The sequence below is a fragment of the Anabrus simplex genome, chromosome 7 (genome assembly GCF_040414725.1).
Source record: "Anabrus simplex isolate iqAnaSimp1 chromosome 7, ASM4041472v1, whole genome shotgun sequence".
NCBI lineage: Eukaryota > Metazoa > Arthropoda > Insecta > Orthoptera > Tettigoniidae > Anabrus > Anabrus simplex.
The window spans coordinates 61,206,501-61,230,123 of NC_090271.1; the positions used below are offsets into that span (position 1 = coordinate 61,206,501).

General features: G+C 35.7%; 1 protein-coding gene across 1 annotated transcript in view; it reads left to right on the top strand.

Moving 5' to 3' along the window:
- mbc (myoblast city) overlaps positions 1-23,623 on the top strand; it is a 413,292-nt gene that overhangs the window by 252,464 nt on the left and 137,205 nt on the right. Inside the window, exons 24-27 of the mRNA XM_068228569.1 lie at positions 2,782-3,033; positions 3,117-3,317; positions 13,048-13,183; positions 23,324-23,417. Coding sequence (XP_068084670.1) covers positions 2,782-3,033; positions 3,117-3,317; positions 13,048-13,183; positions 23,324-23,417 — 683 coding nt within the window. The remainder of the gene's footprint in view (positions 1-2,781; positions 3,034-3,116; positions 3,318-13,047; positions 13,184-23,323; positions 23,418-23,623) is intronic.

The window sequence follows — 23,623 nt, forward strand, 5'->3', positions numbered from 1 at the left end:
AAGACATTATTCCTCACTTGATCATCTGGCACACTGTCCTTAGTTAAATATAGCAGTTTACTATAACTTGTTCAATCTTTTCCTGCTTAGTGAAATCATTATTCAAAATCATGATATTTCTGAATGATTTACTTCATTCATAATTATTTATGAAACCATGTGATGCTACGGTAATTTATCTGGTGATGTTATATGGTAATGTTGGAACATCTGAGCCTGTGAACAATCCAAATTATTTAAACTTATTTAATATTTTCAGGGCTGAGAGGATATAAAAGAGATGCTACTCTGAAAACCTCACAATTTGTTGTATATAGACATAAATAACATTGATTTTGACTTCAGATTTTCTTAGAATGGAGGAAAAAATATTCTGTTTAAATATGGAATTAATCTGAACTGAACTAACTACCCAAATCTTGTTTATGTCATTTGTATGAAGTAGCTAATGAACAAATTTTTTTTTTTTAGCCTCTCCTTTTTTGTCTCATTTAATGTATTTTCATAACTTCTGTCTTATTTCTTCTATCGTAGTACATAATTCTCTTTGCCTCCACGTGTTATCTCTTAACTAAGGATAGCTCTTATCAATGGAACATTTCAATTTAAGGATTTAAATGTACATTCTTATTTTACAGAACAGAAGAACTAATATGATAAAATGAACTGAAGGACTAATGTGATGCTGCATTGCATCATAGATATTTAAACATTAGAAAGTTTATAAACACTAAATATTTATAGCAGCACCCTGTTCAAGAAGCAAACGTTAGTCAATTTTCATAGAAGTGTAGATTTTCCCAATACTTGAAATAATTTGGGCTACAAAGGGTGAAACTTCAGCTTTAGTCCTTCATATGCAATATTAAATAGAAGGAAGGATCCACCTTTCAATACTCCGTTGTTAAGTTGAACCAAATAGAAGTTACAACCTGTTCATTTGGGACCGGTTTCAACACATTTGAAGTGTCATCATCTGCCAATAATAACAGCATTCCAGGCCGCCTCATTTTCTAATTTCCAAGCATTGTCTCATAAGAAATATATGTAAATAAACTGGCGAGGATTGCTACAGGAAACCTTATAAGTCAAAAATGTTTGCACTGCTTTGCTAATTGGCTGATGATGACACTTCAAATGTGTTGAAACCAGTCCCAAATGAACAGGTTGTAACTTCTATTTGGTTCAACTTAACAACAGAGTATTGAAAGGTGGATCCTTCCTTCTATTTAATATTGTATATTTATCTATTCAATACGGAACAATCATGAAGTTTTTAACTTTAGTCCTTCACTCAACTACATTCCATTACTTTTGTATTATATTTTTTCACAAGACTGTCAATATCAATAAAAAAATTTACTAAATTATCTTCCAATTAGATAAAATGGCATGGTTTTTATATCCTTTATTAATTTATGACCACTTCCAAATTTCTCTTCAGTTTTCTTTTTTTAAATATGGACCTATATATATATATATATATATATATATATATATACATACATACAGTAGAACCCCGCTTAACCGGAAACCAGCTTAACCAAAATGCTCTGGCAAAATTGTATTTTAATATTTTGTTTGAGAGCTACTAGGCAAACCCTATTTTTATATTATGACTTATGTCAGAATGCACGTGTAGCATAAAACAAAACAGTTTCTTACCCTCTAGTTCGTTCCATGATACATTTTGTCTTGAACAAGCAGGAATTACTATTACTTTATTATTATTATTATTATTATTATTATTATTATTATTATTATTATTATTATTATTATTATTATTATTATTATTATTATTATTATTCATGAAGATTATGCAGACGACTCCGACCTTGACAATAGCAGTTCTGAGAGTCGAGTTACATTAGATTGATGAATTTAATGCATTGGAGATAAGATTGATTTCGAATTGTTATTAAAATACAGTACCACACGCTTTAATTACTGTATACAGTATTCAGTTCAGAAGTAACAAAAAATGCTTCATTATTTCAGATTGCTTAGCGCTTTGTTGAACAAAGCGATGAACCTACACCAGCTGATGTATTGTTGATCAAATGGTGGCGTGACATAGCTGCACGACAGTACTGCACCAAGAAAATTCAGCAGAAAATCACTGATTTTTATATAATGAGTGACATTTTAATGTTAATATGCAGTATGCACCTTTGCTTAACAGAGTTTATGCATTTTATTTTAACATGTAACTTCCGAAAATATTTACCATGTGTCATCCGAAAATCCGCGTCAACCGAAGTGGCTCCGCCCCCTTTATTTAGGATAAACGGGGTTCTACTGTATACACTTCTTAAAAGGATGATTGTATAGACTGCATCACTGTTTTCCAGACAGTTGGTTCTCTTATAAACTAGCAAAGCCATCTCTGTACAGGCCATAATGCCTTGGAGGAGTGGAAGATAGAGGCTTTCACTATCCATAACCTTTTCACTAAGTGGGATAGAGTGGTTAGCACTGTGTCCAGATGCTTTTGCCCACTGGGAATTAACCTGGTACTCAATTTTTGTGTAGCCTGAGCGACCCTGAGGACTGTGAGCCTCTCCAAAAGTGTTTCTAAACTTTTCAACTTTTTGGCATGGAATTAAATCCACATTCTTCCTAGCAAACCAAGCATGCTTTTACCACTTTGGCTAGGCAGCCCTTTGTCTTATAAACTACTCGACTCTTAATCGTTGTGGCTTGATACTTGTTCACACTGTACTGGTACACAAGTCCTCCTTTCCTTGTAATATTAAAAATACATTTTACTTTATATTGTAGGACTTCTACAGTGAGATTAACCGTAAGGAGATGTACATCAGGTATGTGAACAAACTGTGTGATCTGCATCTGGAGTGTGACAACTACACAGAAGCTGCCTACACACTCAAACTACACAGCAAACTGCTCAACTGGTCTCCAGACACACTCCCGCCCCTACTCAAAAGTCGACGTCATCCGAACTGTCAGACACATCGTGAACTCAAGGAAGCTCTCTACTATGACATCATTGACTATTTTGACAAGGGCAAGGTTAGCATATTCTTTTTTTTTTTTGTTAATCAATTTCCTTTTCCAATCATGTGAAGTACTTCATTGTGTTGTCCTTTTTGCAGATTTGGGAGTGTGCCTTGAGTGTATGTAAGGAGTTGGTGAAGCAGTATGAAGAAGAGACATTTGACTACCATCAACTTAGTTCTCTGCATAACCGCATGTCACATTTTTATGATAAGATCATGAAACAAATACGACCTGAGCCTGAATACTTCAGAGTGGCCTACTACGGGCGTGGGTTTCCTGCCTTCTTGCAGAATAAAGTAAGTAATATATTTACAATACTTACAAGTAATATGCATACAGAGAGTTGAAATTAAGGATAAATTATTCTTTAGATTAAGGATTATAAGGTTGTAGCAAGAATTGATGCTAGAATGAGTCCTTGGTTCAAAGGATAATCTTTCACCATTTTTGTTCATAGCATAACGAGTGGAAGAGGAAGTGTGACCTCTTAAGTTGTTCCCTGTTGGCTAGTATAGGGACTGCGATGAATCGTCCGCTAGGGGCAGTACCGTTACTATCTGAGGGTTGGTATCTGTAGTCGTAGTTATGTTCAGTAGTGTTGTTCTGTGAAGGCAAAAACTTAAGTGTCTTGCATTATTTTTAAAGGAAAGTGAAGAGCGTGTGATTTGGTGATGGTATTCGTTTATTTAGTGAAAATATAGTGTTGAGTTTATAAAACAAACATACCGGGGAGCGAAAAATGCCCACTTGCTTCGTTCCAGGCTGTATAAAACTGCGAAAGGTGAACACTTCTTCAAACCACCTAAAAATGAAGCAGAATTTTTAAAATGGGAAAAGGCGATTTCCAGAAAAGACATAAAGCTTTCTGGTAAGTTTTATGAGTATGATTACATTTATCTGATGAATTTATTGTTAAATCAGGTTCATTTGTAATACAAGGCGAACAGGTAGAAATTCCTAGAGGTAGTCAGAAACTGAAAATTGGCGCTGTCCCTCATATATTCCCCAATTTGCCACAATGTGACACAAAACAATTAAACAAATGAAAACCGATAAACTCGGAAGGATTTGAAGACAGCGAACCGACAGAAGCGTTCACTAGGGAATTAAATATCCTAATAATATTAAGTACTTCTACACCAGCAGGGGCTCTTTATAAAGGATTCAATAGGGAATCGAACCCTAATGAAATGGAGGGTTACGAGGGTCGAGTCATAAGTCATGGCAACTTTCCCCCCCCCCCCTCACGAACAGGAGACAACGCGGAAAATCTAAGATACGCATGTGGAAACGTACGGTATGTACTTGAGTATGATGCCACTAGATGGTGTATTGGTGTATGTAAACAACAGTGCGAGTCTAAGCATGCTCCCAAATTCAGTATGTGACTGAGAGCGTCACAAAATGGAAATCAACAAGCAGGAGCAATGATCGTATATTAAAATAGCAGTTCTCCATGGCAGATCAACTTTGCTATACAGGAATGAAAGCTGGGTGGGCTCAGGATATCTTATTCATCGTCATCGTCGGCAGCTACTCATTTCTGAGAATATATTTTTCTCCTGTAATTCTTCTTAAAGTCTGTTGGCTCTGTGGAGATGTCACTGATGACTGATCAAGCCAATATTCGCATGAAACATGCGGCTACACAGGTCACATCTAAAGGTGGGTGAAGGACGTGGTTGGATGGGTTTCATTTTCGTGTCTGCGATATGCCTGCGCAGCAGTGAGATACCTTCTGCAGTAACTTTGCACTAAAGAACACGGTCTTGTGCAGGTGTTGCCCAGGTGTTAGCATTTATGTTGGTACTATTCATAGTCTTTTTTTGCTAGGGGTTTACGTCGCACCGACACAGATAGGTCTTATGGCGACGCATAGTCTTCTTAAGCTGGTCTTTATAATGTTTCAAAGGAGCACCATGAGGCCTTTTGCCATGATCAATCTCACCGTAGAGAAATTGTTTAGGCAGTCTGCTATCATTCATACACTGGATGTGACCAACCCATCTAAGCCAATGAGTGATGACGAAGGCTTCTGTGCTGTTCATATGCGCCTTGTCAGGAACTGCCATGTTGTTTATGTAGTCATCCCATTTGATGTTCATAATGGATCTAAGTTTTTGCTGATGGAAGTGTTCCAGTTTCTTTATGTCACGATGGTAAAGTGTCCAGGTTTCGCATCCATACAGTAATTAATGTTATGACTACAGCTCGGTACACCATTAGTTTAGTATATATCTTGAGATTCTTATTCAAGAAAACTCGTGGGAGAGGTGGCAGCCGTAGTTGCATGGGCAAAGCGTATTCTATTTTCCACATCCTTTTCTGAGTTGCAGCGTGTAGTTAGCATACTACCAAGGGAGGTGAATTGGTCTACCTGTTCAAGAGGTGTTCCTACTATGGTGACATTTAGTTCAGGGACTGTACCATCTGGTGCCGGCTCTGCAAGTACTTTAGTCTTATGGGTGTTGATGATCAGACCAAATCGTTCATAAGCTTCCTTAAAACAGTTGATGGATGTTTGAAACTCTCAGGTATATGGGCAGGTGTTGCATTGTCATCAACATACTGAAGCTCCATTATGTGAGTATTATAAGTCAGTCTCTGAGAACGGAGCCTGGTTTGGTTGAACAGTCCGCCATCATACCAAAACTAAAATTCCACACCTACAAGGCCAATAATAGAAGTCTCGTGAAGTATGGCTGCCAAGTACAGGGCGAAAAGTTTGGGGGCAAGCATGCAGTCTTGCTTAAGCCCATTTGTAATAGGGAATTCTTCTGATAATTCGTTCAGGTGAAGAACTCGTCCAACCATTCAATGATGAAAAACCTGGATTAAGCCTACAAAATGGTCAGTACAGGCAAAGCGCCATAATACCATTCACATAGCTTCTCTAGGAGCAGAATCAAAGGCCTTTTCCAGGTCGTAAAATGCTAAAAGAAGCAGTATTTGTTGTTCTCTGCATTTCTCTTGGATTTGTCTAGCACAAAGGATCATGTCAGTGGTACCTCTTGAGGCATAACATCCTCATTGAGTCTGAGGCAGTACCATTTCAGAGACAGTCTGAAGACAGTTCAACAAAATCTTTTCCAGAACTTTTCCTGGTATGGCTAGTAGGGAAATGCCATGATGATTGCCACAGATACCTCAGTCACCTTTCTGAAAATAGTTACTATGGTGGCATTTTTCATGTTGGCAGGCACCTTCTGTGTTTCCCAAATCACAAGTATTAAGGAGAAAATCCTGCTCTTCAAAGATAGTCGTCCACTTTGAATAAGTTCCAGGGGGATATTATCTGGTCCGGGAGAATTTCTTGGTTTCATACCTTTGAGGGCTTTGGTGAATTCATGGAAGGTTGGTTGGACTGCCATCCACAGTTGGAGGGGATGTTGTGACACATGTTGGAGGAAGTCTGCAGCAGCAGTTGAGCTTCGATTTAAAAGTAGGCTTAAGTGTTCTTTCCAACATCTTAATATGTCTTGACTGTATGTAAGGATGGTGTTGTGATCAATGGCTTTCACTGCAACTGATAAACAGCGAGAGGGCCCAAAAAGTTCCTTTAGTTTATTGTAGAAATTCCAAAGGTCGGCGGTATCGGACAAATTCTGGAGAACCTTGGCTTTCTGCTGCCACCATTCGTTTTTCATCTGTCTCTTATATCAACCTGACATTTCATTTTAAGCACTCTTGAAAATGTGCTTTATTCACTGCAGAAGAAGGATGTTGTGTAAGAGATAAGTAGACTTCCATTTTTTATTTTTATTTTTTAAGTTTCAGAACGTTTTCATTTTTATCATCAAACCAGTGATGATAGTTTGAACTGTGGCCCATTCCAGCTCTACATCCTTGGTATTAATTGGATTGGAAATCAGCTGCTCTGTTATGGCATTTTGGAATTCTTTAGAAACAGTTTCATGTTGAAATTTGGAGGCATTAAATTTTTTCCTTAAAGGGTTTGTGAGATGAGTATGTTGTTTCTGGCGCACCAAAATTCTGAGTTGGCTGATGAGAAGTCTATGATCCTTTCAACAGTCATCGATGTTTCTAGCTGACTTTGTGATAAGGATATCTTTCTTTTCACGCTGTCGAGTTATGACATAATTCAATGAGGTGCCAGTGTTTTGAACGTGGGTCCTTCCATGTAGTCTTATATCTAGTTGGTAAATGGAATTGTGTGTATTGTATTCAGCTGATGGTAGAATTGATTCTCAGAATTTTCATAGCTGTCCAAAGTAGAGGCATAAGCAGAGATTAGAGTGATAAATTTATCTTCAGAGAGTGGTATGCAGAGGGTCATGAATCTTTCATTAACTTCAATAGGACTTAACCTAAGCATGTTTACCAGTTTAGTTTTCACTGCAAATCCAACATCATAAATTTGATGTTCACCTTCATTTTCCCTTTCCAGAAGATGGTATAGCCTGAAATAGATTCAGTAAGTTTTCCCCTTATTCAGCAATCTAGTTTCACTTAATGTGGCAATGTCGATGTTTAGCCTTCGAATGTGTGAAAGAATTGTTTGTTTTTCAGGTCTCGTATTACTGTCTAGTAAAATTCTGATATTCCACGATCTTATAAGCAAAGTTCTCTCATGTTTACGACCACAAAATTGGGGTGACCCTTCCGCCTGTTTTGCCATTGGTCACATTACCCTGTGTTAGAGATAACAGACGTGAAAGTAGTGAGAATGATTTCATACACCAACAGGTAGCAACAATGGCAAAAGAGTATTCATAAGGAGGATCTAACAGCTAAATTAGGATTGAATTCTATGAACAATACGAAGCAGCTTTGGTGGTTAGGTCGTACGATATGAATGGAGGAGGATAGGTTACCTAACACCTGCACTCTAAATTCCTCTTCTGCCTTGAATCATCCTTAGCAAGCTTACGAAGTCTTTTTCATAGCTTCTTAATGTCCCATAACCAAAATGAATAGAAATTAATATTTGAGAATTTTAACATTTCCTTAATGCTAAATGTGTGTTTTGCCCTATTGTGAATTACATTAAATTGAATATAAAATTGCATTGCCCTTGTGGAATAATTTTCTGGCCTGAAAATTTCTTCCGTTAAATGCGGGTTTACATTAAATCGAGGTCATGCAAATAAGTTATTCCTATAATTCTGGTTAGGCAAACCTCTCATTTTCTGCATCCACTGATCATACAAAACTGAGACGCGTACAGGTTGCTAAGGAGTACCCTAGCGTGGTTCAAGTATCGACCAATAGATTGCAGCATTAGTGTTGTCCTTTCAAAAAAATGTAATATTTATGGATCACACTGCATAAATGGTTACTGCCTCATGTCGGTACACCTGCATGTAATGAAATGCCTTTAATGTAAAATTCTAGTGATTCCTGTCCATTTACTAATCTCTAAAAGATTTAAATATTAATATTGTTCTTGCTTTGTTGAAGCATATGGGTAGCTATGAAAGAAATTACATCAGCAACCATGTCCTCTGACAATTCTCATGAACACCTGATCAGGACTGGGTGACATATCAACGGCTATTTTCTGAATTGCTAACAGAATTTCCTCTTTCAGAATGATTTTCTGAGTTGTATCTTCTAGAAAGAAGGGTAATGTGCATTGATTTTAACATGACATTCCACTTTTTTCAAGAGACATTAATTTTAAGGATCCTCATGAAGGTTGAAATGTTTTAATGTACAATTTTTAATGTTTATCTTTTAGTTTGTAAGAGAATGATTATTTTCTACCATTAATTATTTGTCAGCTGATAATGGCTTGAAACAAGCAGAAACATGTTACTCATCACGATTATGTTGACCTTAAATAACAAAGTTCTTTTTGGAACTGATAACTGTCAATACAGATCACAATGAAGTCTCTAACCACAAAAAGCAAACAGACAGGTCAGTCAGAGTGAACAAGGTCAAGTGGTTCAAGATGAGAAAGCCAGAAAATGTGCAGTTCTTGGATATAGTGCTGAAAAATTTGGACGCTTGTATTGAGTTGCTGGCAAATTGACTGCGTATCGTCTGTAGGATACATTGAAGGCCCTCTGTGTGCTGACGGTGTCTCTGGCTGAAGGTGTTTAATGAGCACCAAAGAGGTTTCACAAATTAACCTGGCACAGTACCGAACACATCCATATTGCAATTGATATTACAATGTGTGAAGAAGAATAGCAGCAATGCTACTGTAATTTTTCTTGATATTCATAAAAACTTAGACTACATAGGCCATGAACATTGTAGAAGAACATTGGAAAATTCCACTACTTCCTCAAAGCTTTGTTCTGCCTTATTACACAAAGGAAATCAAACACAAATTGAATGTAACCACTTCAAAACAAAGTCAATACCACTTAAAGGAGACTTTTGCAGGGATCTCCTTTATCTCCAACATTACACAATCTTGCAACTGATCATATCTTGGAAGAATTCAACAAGAAACCTGTTGCAACAGAATATGGATTTCGTGCAACACCTGACCTTAAGCCGTTAACAGTCTTAGGCTTCGTGGATGATACCATCATTATCGGGAAAGATAAATGATCTGCTCTCGAACTTGCATAAATGGCATTTCAAGGATTCACTGAGATTGATTTGAATATTAATCTGTCCAAGTCAATATTTATCAATATTATTAAAGGTGAAGATATCTCAACTTATGAAAGAAATGTCGAGCATCTCTCCAGGAGAATTAATAAATAATTGGGAGTGAATTTTGATAGTATTATCACTTTCAACTCTTAAGCTTCAATAATTGATCTCAGAAACAAGTTAGAATCTCTGTCATCCTCATCTCTTTTGTAAATTAATCAAATATTCTGTATTCAATTTGTCCATCTCTTGTTTACCAGTTTCAAACAATTCCCTCTGAACAGTTTCCTGTAAAATTCCTTGAAGATTCAGATAAAATGATCGGATGCACATTGAAAGAAATCATACAAGTTCCCACTACCCTGGACATCATGCTATACAGTCCTAGGAAATTCAAGGGACTAGGACCATTCCATTCCTGTTCGGAGGCTGTTCTTCAGTGCATTATTGCCCTTAGAATACTCTTTAATTTCAAAGATTCTTACATGCTAAATACTAGGGAACCAAAAGAAGAAGGCTTGAATAGTTTGAAAAGGCTTCATCGAACACCAGATGACAGAATGTTGAATAAAAAGGATGGTTTTTAGACTCCCAGAAAATAAGAACCAAATTGAGAGAAGTTGAAGTTAGTAAGTGGTGTGACCACCCACAGAAAGGGTAAGGAGTTATCCTTTTACGTCAACACCCTGTAGTCAATCAGTGGGTTAGTTACCTTGAAGGATTATCTTGTAGAGAATGGAGTGATACCTTGAAAATGACAAGCAACGTAGCGGCTGTACAAGGTATTCTAGGCAGGACCATGAACACTGACCATTGCTGAGATTGCCACAACTAGGTAGAAACGCTTACTCAAGTCCTCAGTTTCTGCTCGCATGGGGAAGCTCTATGAAATACAAGACCATCCTTCATTGCTTAAGCATTAAAGGACTCAGCCTTTACTGTCGTTGACGAGGTTCGCGGTCTCTGTTTCATTTAAATCTAAGAATTTATTTTTTTGTCCGTATTGAACTGAGAACGTAAGATAGGTAACTTAAAGGGTCCACCTTTGCGATACAAATAAATGTTATAATGTTTATTTACAACTTATTTTTACTTGGAACTAGTTTCAACGCTATTTAGCGTCATCTTCAGCCAAAATGTGAGAAATAGGCATAGGCGTATACATGTAGACATATTAGTTTTATTAACTTAAAGCCTTAAAGCATAAAATGTTACAGCATTATGATTAAACAAGAGTAAAACAGACATAAAATAGTGAATTACAAGGTCAGAAATTGTTAGTCATCAAAATGGTCCATGAAAGGTGAATCAAAACTGTACAAACATGAGTTAGGACACAAAAACTTAATCCTCCAAAAAACACACAACACAACAAAACTACGCGGAAGTTCGAAATGAACTTAGCAATGAAGAATCAAATTTTTCAGACAATTTTCCATTAAATGTTGCCTGCCACGAGTGTAGTATAAATATAAGTTAGGATTCAACAAACACAATCGTCTCAAAATGCACATAAAATTTTAAAAGCTTAGGATAGAGATGAACTTGGCAGTTAAGGATTCAAATTTGTAGTCACTTTTTCACTAAGTGTCAATTCAAAACAGGCTGCGAAGGGTTGTACAAGCACGAGTTGGAACTCGATAAACGGAATCTTTTGAAATACATGTAAACCAATTTGAACTTTGTGTAAGCTCGAGATGAACTTGGCACTTAACAATTTATGTTCACCACAGTACATACTGCACATACTGTACACAACGTGCTCTCAAACCATCTACAACTTCAAGACCACAATAGCAATAATTTCTACAATATCACACAACTACAAAAGAGAAGGTACCTCCACTCTGGTTTATTGTAACACATCATCATCTTAATATGGCAAAGAACACTACGACTCATCCTTTAATGTAAACAACTGGATTTTATATACGACAAGCTGTAATTTCTACACTTCCTTCCAAGCCTTCTATACTACATCTATATTTTATTTTTTAGAGATGCAAAATGTTCTTATCCTTTGTGTACATGTGGCAAAATATTTTTAAAATGTGATATTAGTATTTTAAATGTAACTCATATTATAATTCAAGCTACTGAGTTTTTTAACATAATGCACAAATGTGGACAACTGGACTTATTAAAACACTTAAACGGAAGAATTAAGAAATAATGCAAGAAACTCGAACATTCACTAGCATGAAAGTGTTTTACGCACATGTTATTATTTTATGAATGCTTATATGTTAGTTTTAAATTTTAGTCAAATTGAAGAACTAAGAAACAGTGCAAGTCATAAACGCGAACTTTCACAAGCATGAAAGTGTTCTATGCATATGTTGCTTTATCTCATGTATACTTATACGTTAGTTTTAAGTTTAAGAATATTCACTTTTCTCAGATGCGTAATTTGACGAATGCCCTACTCATGTCACCATCACAAGACATTCCTTTCTAAATAGGGTAATGTTTACAATTGTACTATGTGTTATACGTATAAGTATGTCCAGCTGAAGATGACCCGTTAGGGTCGAAACCGGTCCTGTATTATTAATAATAATAATAATAATAATAATAATAATAAATAAGTATTGATTAGGTGGAGTTCTTATCCTCTTTACATTTGTAGAAGTTACAGTGACTGCCTTGAAATATTCGATCCAAATCCTGAAGAACCACATCTCCTAATACACTCACTCCATAGGCTTCTGAGGGATATGAAGTTCCCATGCCAATCTCGCAATCCTCTTCCATCCTTTTCAATCTTGAGCCTGCTCTTCCCAGTTATCAGTTTGGACGATCCGGCATATCTTGTTGATCTCCTTCTTCCAGGTGCTTCGGGGTCTTCCTGAAGGTATTTTCCCATTAAGAGATCCCTTGTATAGATCTACTTATGCTCTGTTATCCTGCATCCTCTGTACATGTCCAGCCCAGTGCAGTCTGTTGGATTCTATCACACCCATTATATATATTATGTATTATAAACTTTTTAAACATATGTCAAATGTGCTAACCAATCAGTATTTAATCAACTCATTATTACTTTCAAAATCTGTCTTGTTTTACTGTATACTTTGTCCCTCAGGGCAGTCTTCAGTTGAGGATAGTCAAAATAAATAAAAATAAAATCGCTCTCTCTTTACAGAAAAATGTCATGTTAAAAACACTACACATAAATTTGGTGATGAGCGTGGAAATCCTGTGTTGCATCACAAGTATTTGTTTGATTAATTATCACAATGGGAGATGCGCATTTCCATGTGGTGTGATGTTAAAGAATGTGTGTTGTTCACTGCCAATGGTGGGATTTGAACCCACCATCTCTTAAATGCAAGCTCACAGCTACGCACCTCTAACTATGCAATCAACTTGCTCAGTATATAGCAACTTACTCTGTGTCAAAATAGTTACCTCCTCTTTAATATTGACTCTTTTCGGATACTGTTACAGGTGTTCGTATACCGAGGGAAGGAGTACGAGCGATTGAGTGACTTCAGTAATCGCACCTTGAACCAGTTGCCAAATGCTGAACTCATGAACAAGCTGACTCCTCCAGGGGATGAAATTATGGAGTCTTCTTATCAGTGTATCCTTTGAATAGCCCTTATATTAATTATTATGCTGTGAATGTATCTCATCGATAGGATGTGGATTTTAATCACCTAAAATTATTTAAAACATGCCATAGATTGACCTAAAAAGCATTCAGATGTGACCCAAAAAGACAAAAATTTTGACCTCGCATATTAATTCATTTGTGTATAAAATGTGATCTTACAGTTGAATTAATTCACATATAACGATATCTTGCTCGGAGAACTGATGGTAGGTGGACAAAGCTTGTGCTTGAGTGGTGTCCGAAACATCATCTCAGACCAAGGGGAAGACCACCGGACAGATGGGATAAAGACATCCGGAAGATTACTGGGATCAATTGGCAGAACATCGCTCAAGACCGTCCCAGATGGAGAGACCTCATGAAAACCTACCTTGCTTCGGACTTAAAGAGGCCACATCGTAAAAACGATTGAATATGGCTGATAGTGATAGTGATAGTGATAACGATATCTCATAATCATTACTGGTTACATATTATTTCTATCATCTATCAGAAAGTTCTCTGTTCCACTTCCCCTTCAGCTATAAAAGGTCACATACCCTGAAAAGTTTAAAAAAAAAAAAAAAAAAAAAAAAAAAAAAAAAAAAAAAAAAAAAAAAAAGAACATCAGTGATGAAGTACTTGGCTAGTGTCTAATCAGCAAATTGTTTATAAAAACGAGAATAAAATATCCTTACCTGGCATTAGTTCCCTCTGTCAGTGAAATTACACTGGATAATCACATGCATTATCAAGTAAGCAAACTTGAAGGCTCTTCATTTGTCGGACAAGATGTCTTTATACCCGGAGAAGCTCCACTACATGATCTAATAGGAGCAAATTGAACAAAGTTATTTCATCCAGCGAAAATTCTGCCTTAGAATCCTCAAATTTTGCTTCATGTCCACAAAGATGTCACTTATCTTGTATGAAGTGTAGAATAACCTATATTAGACAGCAGGACCCTTTCCAATTTTGCACTAATTGTATCGCCATTCACCACTTCACCTTTTGCCCGTTTTAGGTCATCCTCGGTTTGTTTTACAATTTCCATTGCATCACATGAAGTGGAAGCCATGCAATTTCAAGATGAATGATTGATCTTGATATTCTGTTGATGTCTGATGTTATGTTTGCTAAGTTTCTGACCAAGCTCTTAGAAGAAATCAAATCCTGCACAATTTTAATACATGACAAACCAGAAGGATCACATTCTTGCCCATCTCAAAGGAATAGTATCAATTTCTTCATTAATATTGTATAGCATCTAGCCATGTCCCACAGCGAGTAAGGCTAGGTTGAGCAGGGAGAGGTAGGTAGGTGATGTTTCTTTTATCTTGTTTACAAGTGGATCTTTCAGCAAAATTTTCTTCCCATTAGAAATTAACCTGTCTGCATCAGGGTAGTTGCTTCGAACCTCTTCTGCCACTCTATGCACACCGTGCATGAGACTCGTAATATGGACCATTTTGGGGTAAAGAGTTTACATCTTTTCCTTCCCTTGGTTATGTACGGGAGAGCGTATGTTTTCCCTCTTTACACCATTTGGCTAGAGTAGCTTCATAGCATCATCAAACAGCGCTGCAATAGTGGAATGATTTACTTTCTCTAGAACTTCACATGTTAAAAGAAACACTTCCCCAGGTCGATTTTCTTTCATTACACCTATTCATCTCCCATTTAGATGATTTGTTTCTTCCACTGAAACCATATCTTTATTGTTGAGAACTAATGATCTTGTTTTCTTTAACATATCATCAAAACAAAAGGATATATAATTTTTTCTAAGTGTTCATTCTTCAGGAATTTGCTGACTGATGTACTTCACTTAGAAGGATCTGAAGCTGGCACAATTTTTTTTTTTTTTTTTTAAATAGGAAATTACCTAGCAAGACCGTATTTGAAGAAGATCCCTATCTGTTCTCCATGGCAGAAAATCTTGTTAAACATCTGTAATGCATACCGGTACCACAGTGTTCTCAATAAACATTAAAACTCGTTTGAGCCAATACCTTAACTTTATGGAGTTTACAGCACAAAATAACACCTCCAGTACTAAAAACCCATTCCCCAAATTCTTGATTGAATTGCCTCAGTTTTTCATTTCCTGAACACTTCCCTATAAGCATGTTAAAATCACAGTGAAAGACTGAAGTTTTGATCTCAAACCAAGAACAGTTGGAGAGTGGAGGGGAGGTTAGTTCAGTTGCCGTCACAATTACAGGAAACAGAAATCGTGGCAACCTAACCTTTCAGATAAGAGTGACATTAAACATCCCAAGCCAAACTGCCTAATTTAAAATATTTGTACACGGGATACTGTCCAGTCATCATTCTTCATTGCTAATTTTAGCCCTTTCAGAAAAAGAAAAGAGTACAGTAAAGGTCCGCTATAGCGAGTACGGTATATAACGACTACCCCATTATAACGCCAGATTTTGTCTGTCTCTTCAGAATTCCTATATTAAACTATGTATTATCCTTCGGTTACAGCGTCACTGACTCCTCCGTTATTACGAGTGATTAAGCATGCGCAATTTTTTTCTGTTACCGATATTTATGCACCCAGCCATTATATTGCATGCGATTGATCGTCTTCAGTATCGTTTCTTCCCTTTGTCTACTAGCAAGCTCTCTTGTAGACATTGGAAAGCGATGTCAGAGTCATTTAGTAATGCCCGTCGTCTGCTGTTCCGTAAAGAGAAATAGAAATGAAAGAACAGAACATGTTTCCGTAATAACTGCGTAAATGTGTCTGAGAGCAGTTGTTAACTCGTTAAAATTAAGGGTTGAAGTAAACGATCGCTTAATATTATGCTAAATACTGCAATTAAATAAGAATGGGATACACATCAAGATATGTTGAAGTGCATCTTTGATTTCAGATGTTAGTTTATATTTTTTCGCACCTGGTTAAATTTCAGAAAGGCTTATTATCATCTAAATTTATAGCTAGAAGGTTATCATTTCTCTACTGGCACTTGAAATATGTTTTCATGATGCATATAGTACGGTTATGTTAGATTAGGTGATGCTGTTTGAATAAGGAGACTGAAACGTTTGCCACAAAATGCAATCAATCATCTTCAGTATGGTATCGTTTTCTCGCTATGTGCACTTGCGAGTTCTCTCGTCGACATTCAGAAGTGATGTCAGAGTCAATTAGTGATACCCGTCAACTGCTGTTCTGTAAAGAAAGACAGAAATGAAAGAGGAGAATATATTTTCGTAATAAATACTTAAATAATGTAGTCGATAGCAGTTGTTAGCTCGTTAAAAATAAAGGTTTAAGTAAACGATCGTTATACTAAAATACTACAATTAACTAAGAATGGGATACACTTCAAGATATGGTAGAGTGCATCATTGATTTCAGGGGTTAGTTTATATTTTCTTGCATCTGGTTAAATTTTGGAGAGTCTATTATTTCCACGTACATTTATAGCGAGTATGTTATTTCTCTACTGGTGCGTGGAATATGTTTCCGTGATATATATATATAGTACGGGTAAGTTAGGTTAGGTGACGCTGTTTGAATAAGAAAACAAACATTTGCCACGAAATGCGATCAGTCATTGAACCGTATCGTTTTCTCGCTATGTACATTTGTGAGCTCTCTCGTCAACATTCAAAGGCAGTGTTGGAGTATATTAGTAATACCCATCAACTTCTGTTCTCTAAAAGAAATTTCGAAGTGAAAGAGGAACACGTAAGAAATGCGTAAATGACGTGGCCGATAGCAGTTGTTAACTCATTAGAAATAAAAGCTGAAGTAAGCGATTGCTAATTTTAATGTTATACACTGAAATTTGGTAAGAATGTGATAAACTTCTAAGATATGGCAGAGTAAATATGCACTTGAAATATGTTTTCATGATAAATATACTGTTAGGTTAGGTGACGCTGTTTGAAAAAGAAAACTGAAATTTTGCCACAGAGACCTCTGGAATGATACTATATTATTTTCAGAATGAAATTAAACATCCACTTTCATGTAGTATAAGATTTCAAAAAAATAACAAACGAGTAAGCCGTAGTGTGGATATCATTCGCGAAAACGCAAGTTTTGAACAAACTGATTGCCGTTTCATACTGATTTTAATGTGCGTGGGGGGTTTTCCCGACTTTTACAAAAAAGTTGTCCATTTCATGACCGTATAGATGTTTAATCAAGAAGTAAGTATAAATAACCACCTAATTGATACTTTATTCATGCCTCAGGCAAAATTGAATAAAATTAAAACTTACAGGACATGTTTTGACCACTTAGTGTTCCTCTTCAGCTGTATAAATAAAGAACTGAAAAGAAAAACATTATGACAATAAGCACAAATAAAAGTTCTTTGGAGACTCCTTTGATAAAAATGGAGGTCATCAGAATAGGTCATCCTGCCTCTCGTTCTTGTTTGGAAAAGATGTTTATTCTGCGCTGTCTAGAGGGTTTGTCTTTGAGCGCGACCTGGTGAAGTAATGATGTGAAACAGTTTGACAGTTCATGGAAAGCTCTGGAGAGAAGGGAAGTAGAGTTTTATCGTCATCTAAAATAACATGTGAGGGAGGAGGGAGATTGGGCTGTGCTTCTGCGATGTCGTGTTTGATTATATCTCTTGTTCGTCTAGTCTGTTTCATGTCTACCCATTCTAAGTATTTGCTAATATTCTCATATAAGATGTTTTTATGCTCGTTGTTTTCGTTGAGATTCTCTTCACCGTTTTCAAATTTATCAAGAACGATGTGGATGTTTTCCAGGTTGTTCATAAGATTACCTTTATTAATCATACAGATAATTTGAAGGTCCTGTTTTATACTGGTGAATTTGTGGTTGGACTCTTTCATATGGGATCCCATGGCAGAGAATCTTTTGTATCTTTCAGCATTGACGTGTTCTTGATATCTAATTGAGAAGTTCCTTCCAGATTGTCCCACGTAAGTTTTTTTACATTGAGCACAAGTCAGCTTATAAATACCCGATTCCTGGAATTCGTCATCTTTAAGTTTATTAGCTTTATTATGACTAAAGAATCTATGTTTCGTGTTGTTGTTTGTAGAGAAGGCTACCTTAGTATTGTGTTTCTTGAATAAGTTGGTGATTTCGTAAATCTTCGGGTTATTAAAGGTGAATTTTACATATCCTTTTTCTTTTTCTGAATGCTGTTTAAGTTTAATTTGTTGTTGGTATTTGCATTTAGTGATGATTTTATTGATGAATTTCAAACTGAAACCATTATGTAGAGCCTGTTGACAAATGAAAGAAAGTTCCTTTTTTCTGTCTGTTACTGTTAGCGGAATTTCAAAGGCTCTGTTGACGATACTATAATAAGCTGATTTCTTTTGCGAGATGGGATGTAAAGAATCACTTTTGATTGTAGTCGGGGTAAAAGTGGGTTTCCTGTTATTTTAAATTGGAAATGGTTGTCTTTACGAATTGCTTGGATATCCAGAAAATTGAGTATGCCTTTCTCTTCTTCTTCAGCTGTAAATTTTATGTTTGGGTCTAAATTATTCAAAGTATTAAGGATACTGTGACTATCATTTATTTCCTTGTTAATTATGGCATAGTTATCATCAACATATCGAAGCCAGAGATCGAGTCCTTTAATGTGACCTACTGTCTGAGTGTGTTCCAAAAAGTCGAGGTAAATGTTAGCTAAAATTCCAGAAGCCGGCGCTCCCATTGGAAGTCCATCTTGCTGATACATTTTATTATTAAAAGAGAAGAAATTGTGGTTCAAAACGAATTCCAAGATAGTAATGAAGTTTTCTATTTCGGGTATACTGATACGTTTGTGAATTAATAAATTCGTCTTTATAATCTCAATGGTGCTCTTAATAGGAATGTTCGTGTACATGTCCTTGATGTCGAAGGAACTTGTTACATGAGATGAAGTTAACTTAAAATCTTTAATAGCAATGCAGAACTCTTTGGAGTTTTTTATTGAAGATTTGGTATAAAATACGTAGTTATGAGTTAAGAACCTATGAATAAATTGGGATATTTTGTATGTGGGGCTTCTCCGAAAATTAATTATAGGTCTCATAGGTGCATCCTTTTTATGTAATTTAGGCATAGCTCTTGCTTTAGGAAGTCCTGGATTCATATTAATGAGTTTTTTAATATCTTGGTCGTTAAAAAGGAAGGAGCTTTGCTTCAGTATCCCTTTCAAATTCTTTTGAATTTTTAGGGTAGGGTCTTTCTCAATTACCTTAAATTTGTTGTTAGTGAAACATCGATACGGTCATGAAATGGACAACTTGTAATACGAATGCTAACCAAGCAGGAAACATTACGAACATCTATCTTAATCTGAAGATGAAACTTGCAAAAGTAAGCACAGATATATATTTCCTTAAAGAATGGCTAAATAATAATCTAATTCCTAAATTCTTAAAAGGGGCACAAAGAAACAACATACGCTCGGTTTTCCAAAAATCTACACAAAGAACAGTTAACCGCATATGGCTTAAACGAGAAATTAAATTTATGTATAGGAAGAAATCCTTCCTCAACCGGGAGCTTTACCTAGCGCACCTTTCTGCTTCTAGTAACTTAGTTCCGCTAGAATGGGATTCTGTACAAAAATATGGCAGAGATAAAGTTGAAATTCTAATAAACAAAAAACGTACAACTTTGAATAAGAAGTTAGAAAACCTAAAAAACAATCCCCCAACAAATCTAAATAAGCATCAACCTAAATCTTCTTTTAATTGTGAAGAATTCCCACCCCCCTTCATGAACTTGTCGAACACGACGTTTACAGAACAAGAATTACAATTATTAAGCAAAGGGCCTAATCACAATTGGCATAGTTTCGATAACAGACAAGTATTAATACAAACTTTAGCAGAAACAGAGACAGCCATACAAACCCTTCCAGTCGATATTCAGAATGATGTACGGTACGAAGCAAAGGAAAAAATTCCCTCCATAATTAGAGGGTTACTAACCAATTCCACAAACACTAAAATCGAGAAGGATCTTCAGCGTAAAATTAGACAAAGTGATGTAGTGATAACGAAAGCTGATAAAGGTGGAACAGTAGTAATATTAAATGAAACCGAATACATCAATAAAACAGAAACTTTTTTCACTAACAACAAATTTAAGGTAATTGAGAAAGACCCCACCCTAAAAATTCAAAAGAATTTGAAAGGGATACTGAAGCAAAGCTCCTTCCTTTTTAACGACCAAGATATTAAAAAACTCATTAATATGAATCCAGGACTTCCTAAAGCAAGAGCTATGCCTAAATTACATAAAAAGGATGCACCTATGAGACCTATAATTAATTTTCGGAGAAGCCCCACATACAAAATATCCCAATTTATTCATAGGTTCTTAACTCATAACTACGTATTTTATACCAAATCTTCAATAAAAAACTCCAAAGAGTTCTGCATTGCTATTAAAGATTTTAAGTTAACTTCATCTCATGTAACAAGTTCCTTCGACATCAAGGACATGTACACGAACATTCCTATTAAGAGCACCATTGAGATTATAAAGACGAATTTATTAATTCACAAACGTATCAGTATACCTGAAATAGAAAACTTCATTACTATCTTGGAATTCGTTTTGAACCACAATTTCTTCTCTTTTAATAATAAAATATATCAGCAAGATGGACTTCCAATGGGAGCGCCGGCTTCTGGAATTTTAGCTAACATTTACCTCGACTTTTTGGAACACACTCAGACAGTAGGTCACATTAAAGGACTCGATCTCTGGCTTCGATATGTTGATGATAACTATGCCATAATTAACAAGGAAATAAATGATAGTCACAGTATCCTTAATACTTTGAATAATTTAGACCCAAACATAAAATTTACAGCTGAAGAAGAAGAGAAAGGCATACTCAATTTTCTGGATATCCAAACAATTCGTAAAGACAACCATTTCCAATTTAAAATAACAGGAAACCCACATTTACCCCGACTACAATCAAAAGTGATTCTTTACATCCCATCTCGCAAAAGAAATCAGCTTATTATAGTATCGTCAACAGAGCCTTTGAAATTCCGCTAACAGTAACAGACAGAAAAAAGGAACTTTCTTTCATTTGTCAACAGGCTCTACATAATGGTTTCAGTTTGAAATTCATCAATAAAATCATCACTAAATGCAAATACCAACAACAAATTAAACTTAAACAGCATTCAGAAAAAGAAAAAGGATATGTAAAATTCACCTTTAATAACCCGAAGATTTACGAAATCACCAACTTATTCAAGAAACACAATACCAAGGTAGCCTTCTCTACAAACAACAACACGAAACATAGATTCTTTAGTCATAATAAAGCTAATAAACTTAAAGATGACGAATTCCAGGAATCGGGTATTTATAAGCTGACTTGTGCTCAATGTAAAAAAACTTACGTGGGACAATCTGGAAGGAACTTCTCAATTAGATATCAAGAACACGTCAATGCTGAAAGATACAAAAGATTCTCTGCCATGGGATCCCATATGAAAGAGTTCAACCACAAATTCACCAGTATAAAACAGGACCTTCAAATTATCTGTATGATTAATAAAGGTAATCTTATGAACAACCTGGATAACATCCACATCGTTCTTGATAAATTTGAAAACGGTGAAGAGAATCTCAACGAAAACAACGAGCATAAAAACATCTTATATGAGAATATTAGCAAATACTTAGAATGGGTAGACATGAAACAGACTAGACGAACAAGAGATATAATCAAACACGACATCGCAGAAGCACAGCCCAATCTCCCTCCTCCCTCACATGTTATTTTAGATGACGATAAAACTCTACTTCCCTTCTCTCCAGAGCTTTCCATGAACTGTCAAACTGTTTCACATCGTTACTTCACCAGGTCGCGCTCAAAGACAAACCCTCTAGACAGCGCAGAATAAACATCTTTTCCAAACAAGAACGAGAGGCAGGATGACCTATTCTGATGACCTCCATTTTTATCAAAGGAGTCTCCAAAGAACTTTTATTTGTGCTTATTGTCATAATGTTTTTCTTTTCAGTTCTTTATTTATACAGCTGAAGAGGACCACTAAGTGGTCAAAACATGTCCTGTAAGTTTTAATTTTATTCAATTTTGCCTGAGGCATTAATAAAGTATCGATTAGGTTGTTATTTATACTTACTTCTTTTACAAAAAATGTAATATAATGACAGTCCGCTATTCAAAGTTAATAACTTCATAGTTTTTCCGTATTGAACTGAGAATCACAAAGGTAAATTGAATTCAAGGGTTCCACCTTTGCAATACAATACAATTCTGTTGCACAGGATTATGTTCCAACAGGTTTATTGTCGTGCCGGTTTCAACACAATTTTTAGTGTCATCATCAGTCTATCACATAAACCGAGCAAGAGGAATGTGTCAAAACCGGTACCGCATTAAACATGCTGTAACATAATCATGTGCAACAGAATTGTATTGTATTGAAAAGGTGGAACCCTTAAATTCAATTTACCTTTGTGACAATCCGCTATAGCGAGAAATTTTTTTGCCGCTATGAATTCTCGCTATAAATGGCTTCTACTGTACTTGGTTTATTCTACATGTCAATAACTTAATTGCCATAGTACAGTATATGAAATACAATACTGCAACATAAAATACTTGTAATAATTGTTGACTTTACAGAACACTGAACTTGTGGATAGTAACACTAACAAAATATTAAAGCATTTCTAAATACTGTGAACTGAAATAAGATTTCAAATATCGGAATACAGTACAAGAAACATGAACTAGTAGGATATCACTGACATCATTCACGAAGAGTAAGTAGGCCTACTTCATGACTATTAAAACTTAGTTACCTGTTTCTAATTCTTAATTGACGACAACCTGGCACCCTGCCATAAACACTCTACATGTATATCTAAAAGTTTCCTTCATAGATGCTGTGTTTGAACTGTAGTGTTACAGTTATATTGTCCATTTCTTTCTGCATGACCATTCTTATTACATAGTGTTTGTTGTATAGAAGGTTTTTTTACCTGAATATTACTATGAGAATTTTACCAAGGTTGCAATATGGCAATCATTTTCATAACTCTCATAACAGTGTGACATAGTGTCATTTTCCATTCTGTTATGTGATGATATTTAGCTAAATAATGCTGTTCAGATGTTCAAATCAATAAAGTAGACCCTGTCATGAGTGATCGAAGGCAGAGATTATCAGGAAAACCCATCAGTGATCAGATCCTTCGTTATTACAGGCAAGTATTGTTAATGTTTTTGTATTTTTTATTACTGAATCTAGACATTTACTGGCTTAACTTTTCTCTTTTGAAATAGTAATATGTAAAGTACATTAGGAGTTAAGGTTTACATGATGTGATGGAATACAGTATATTGCAACCTGGTTAACATCTTCTCCTTAGTTTTTGTGCCAACAAGATCAGTTTTTCCAGTTACTCTCCGA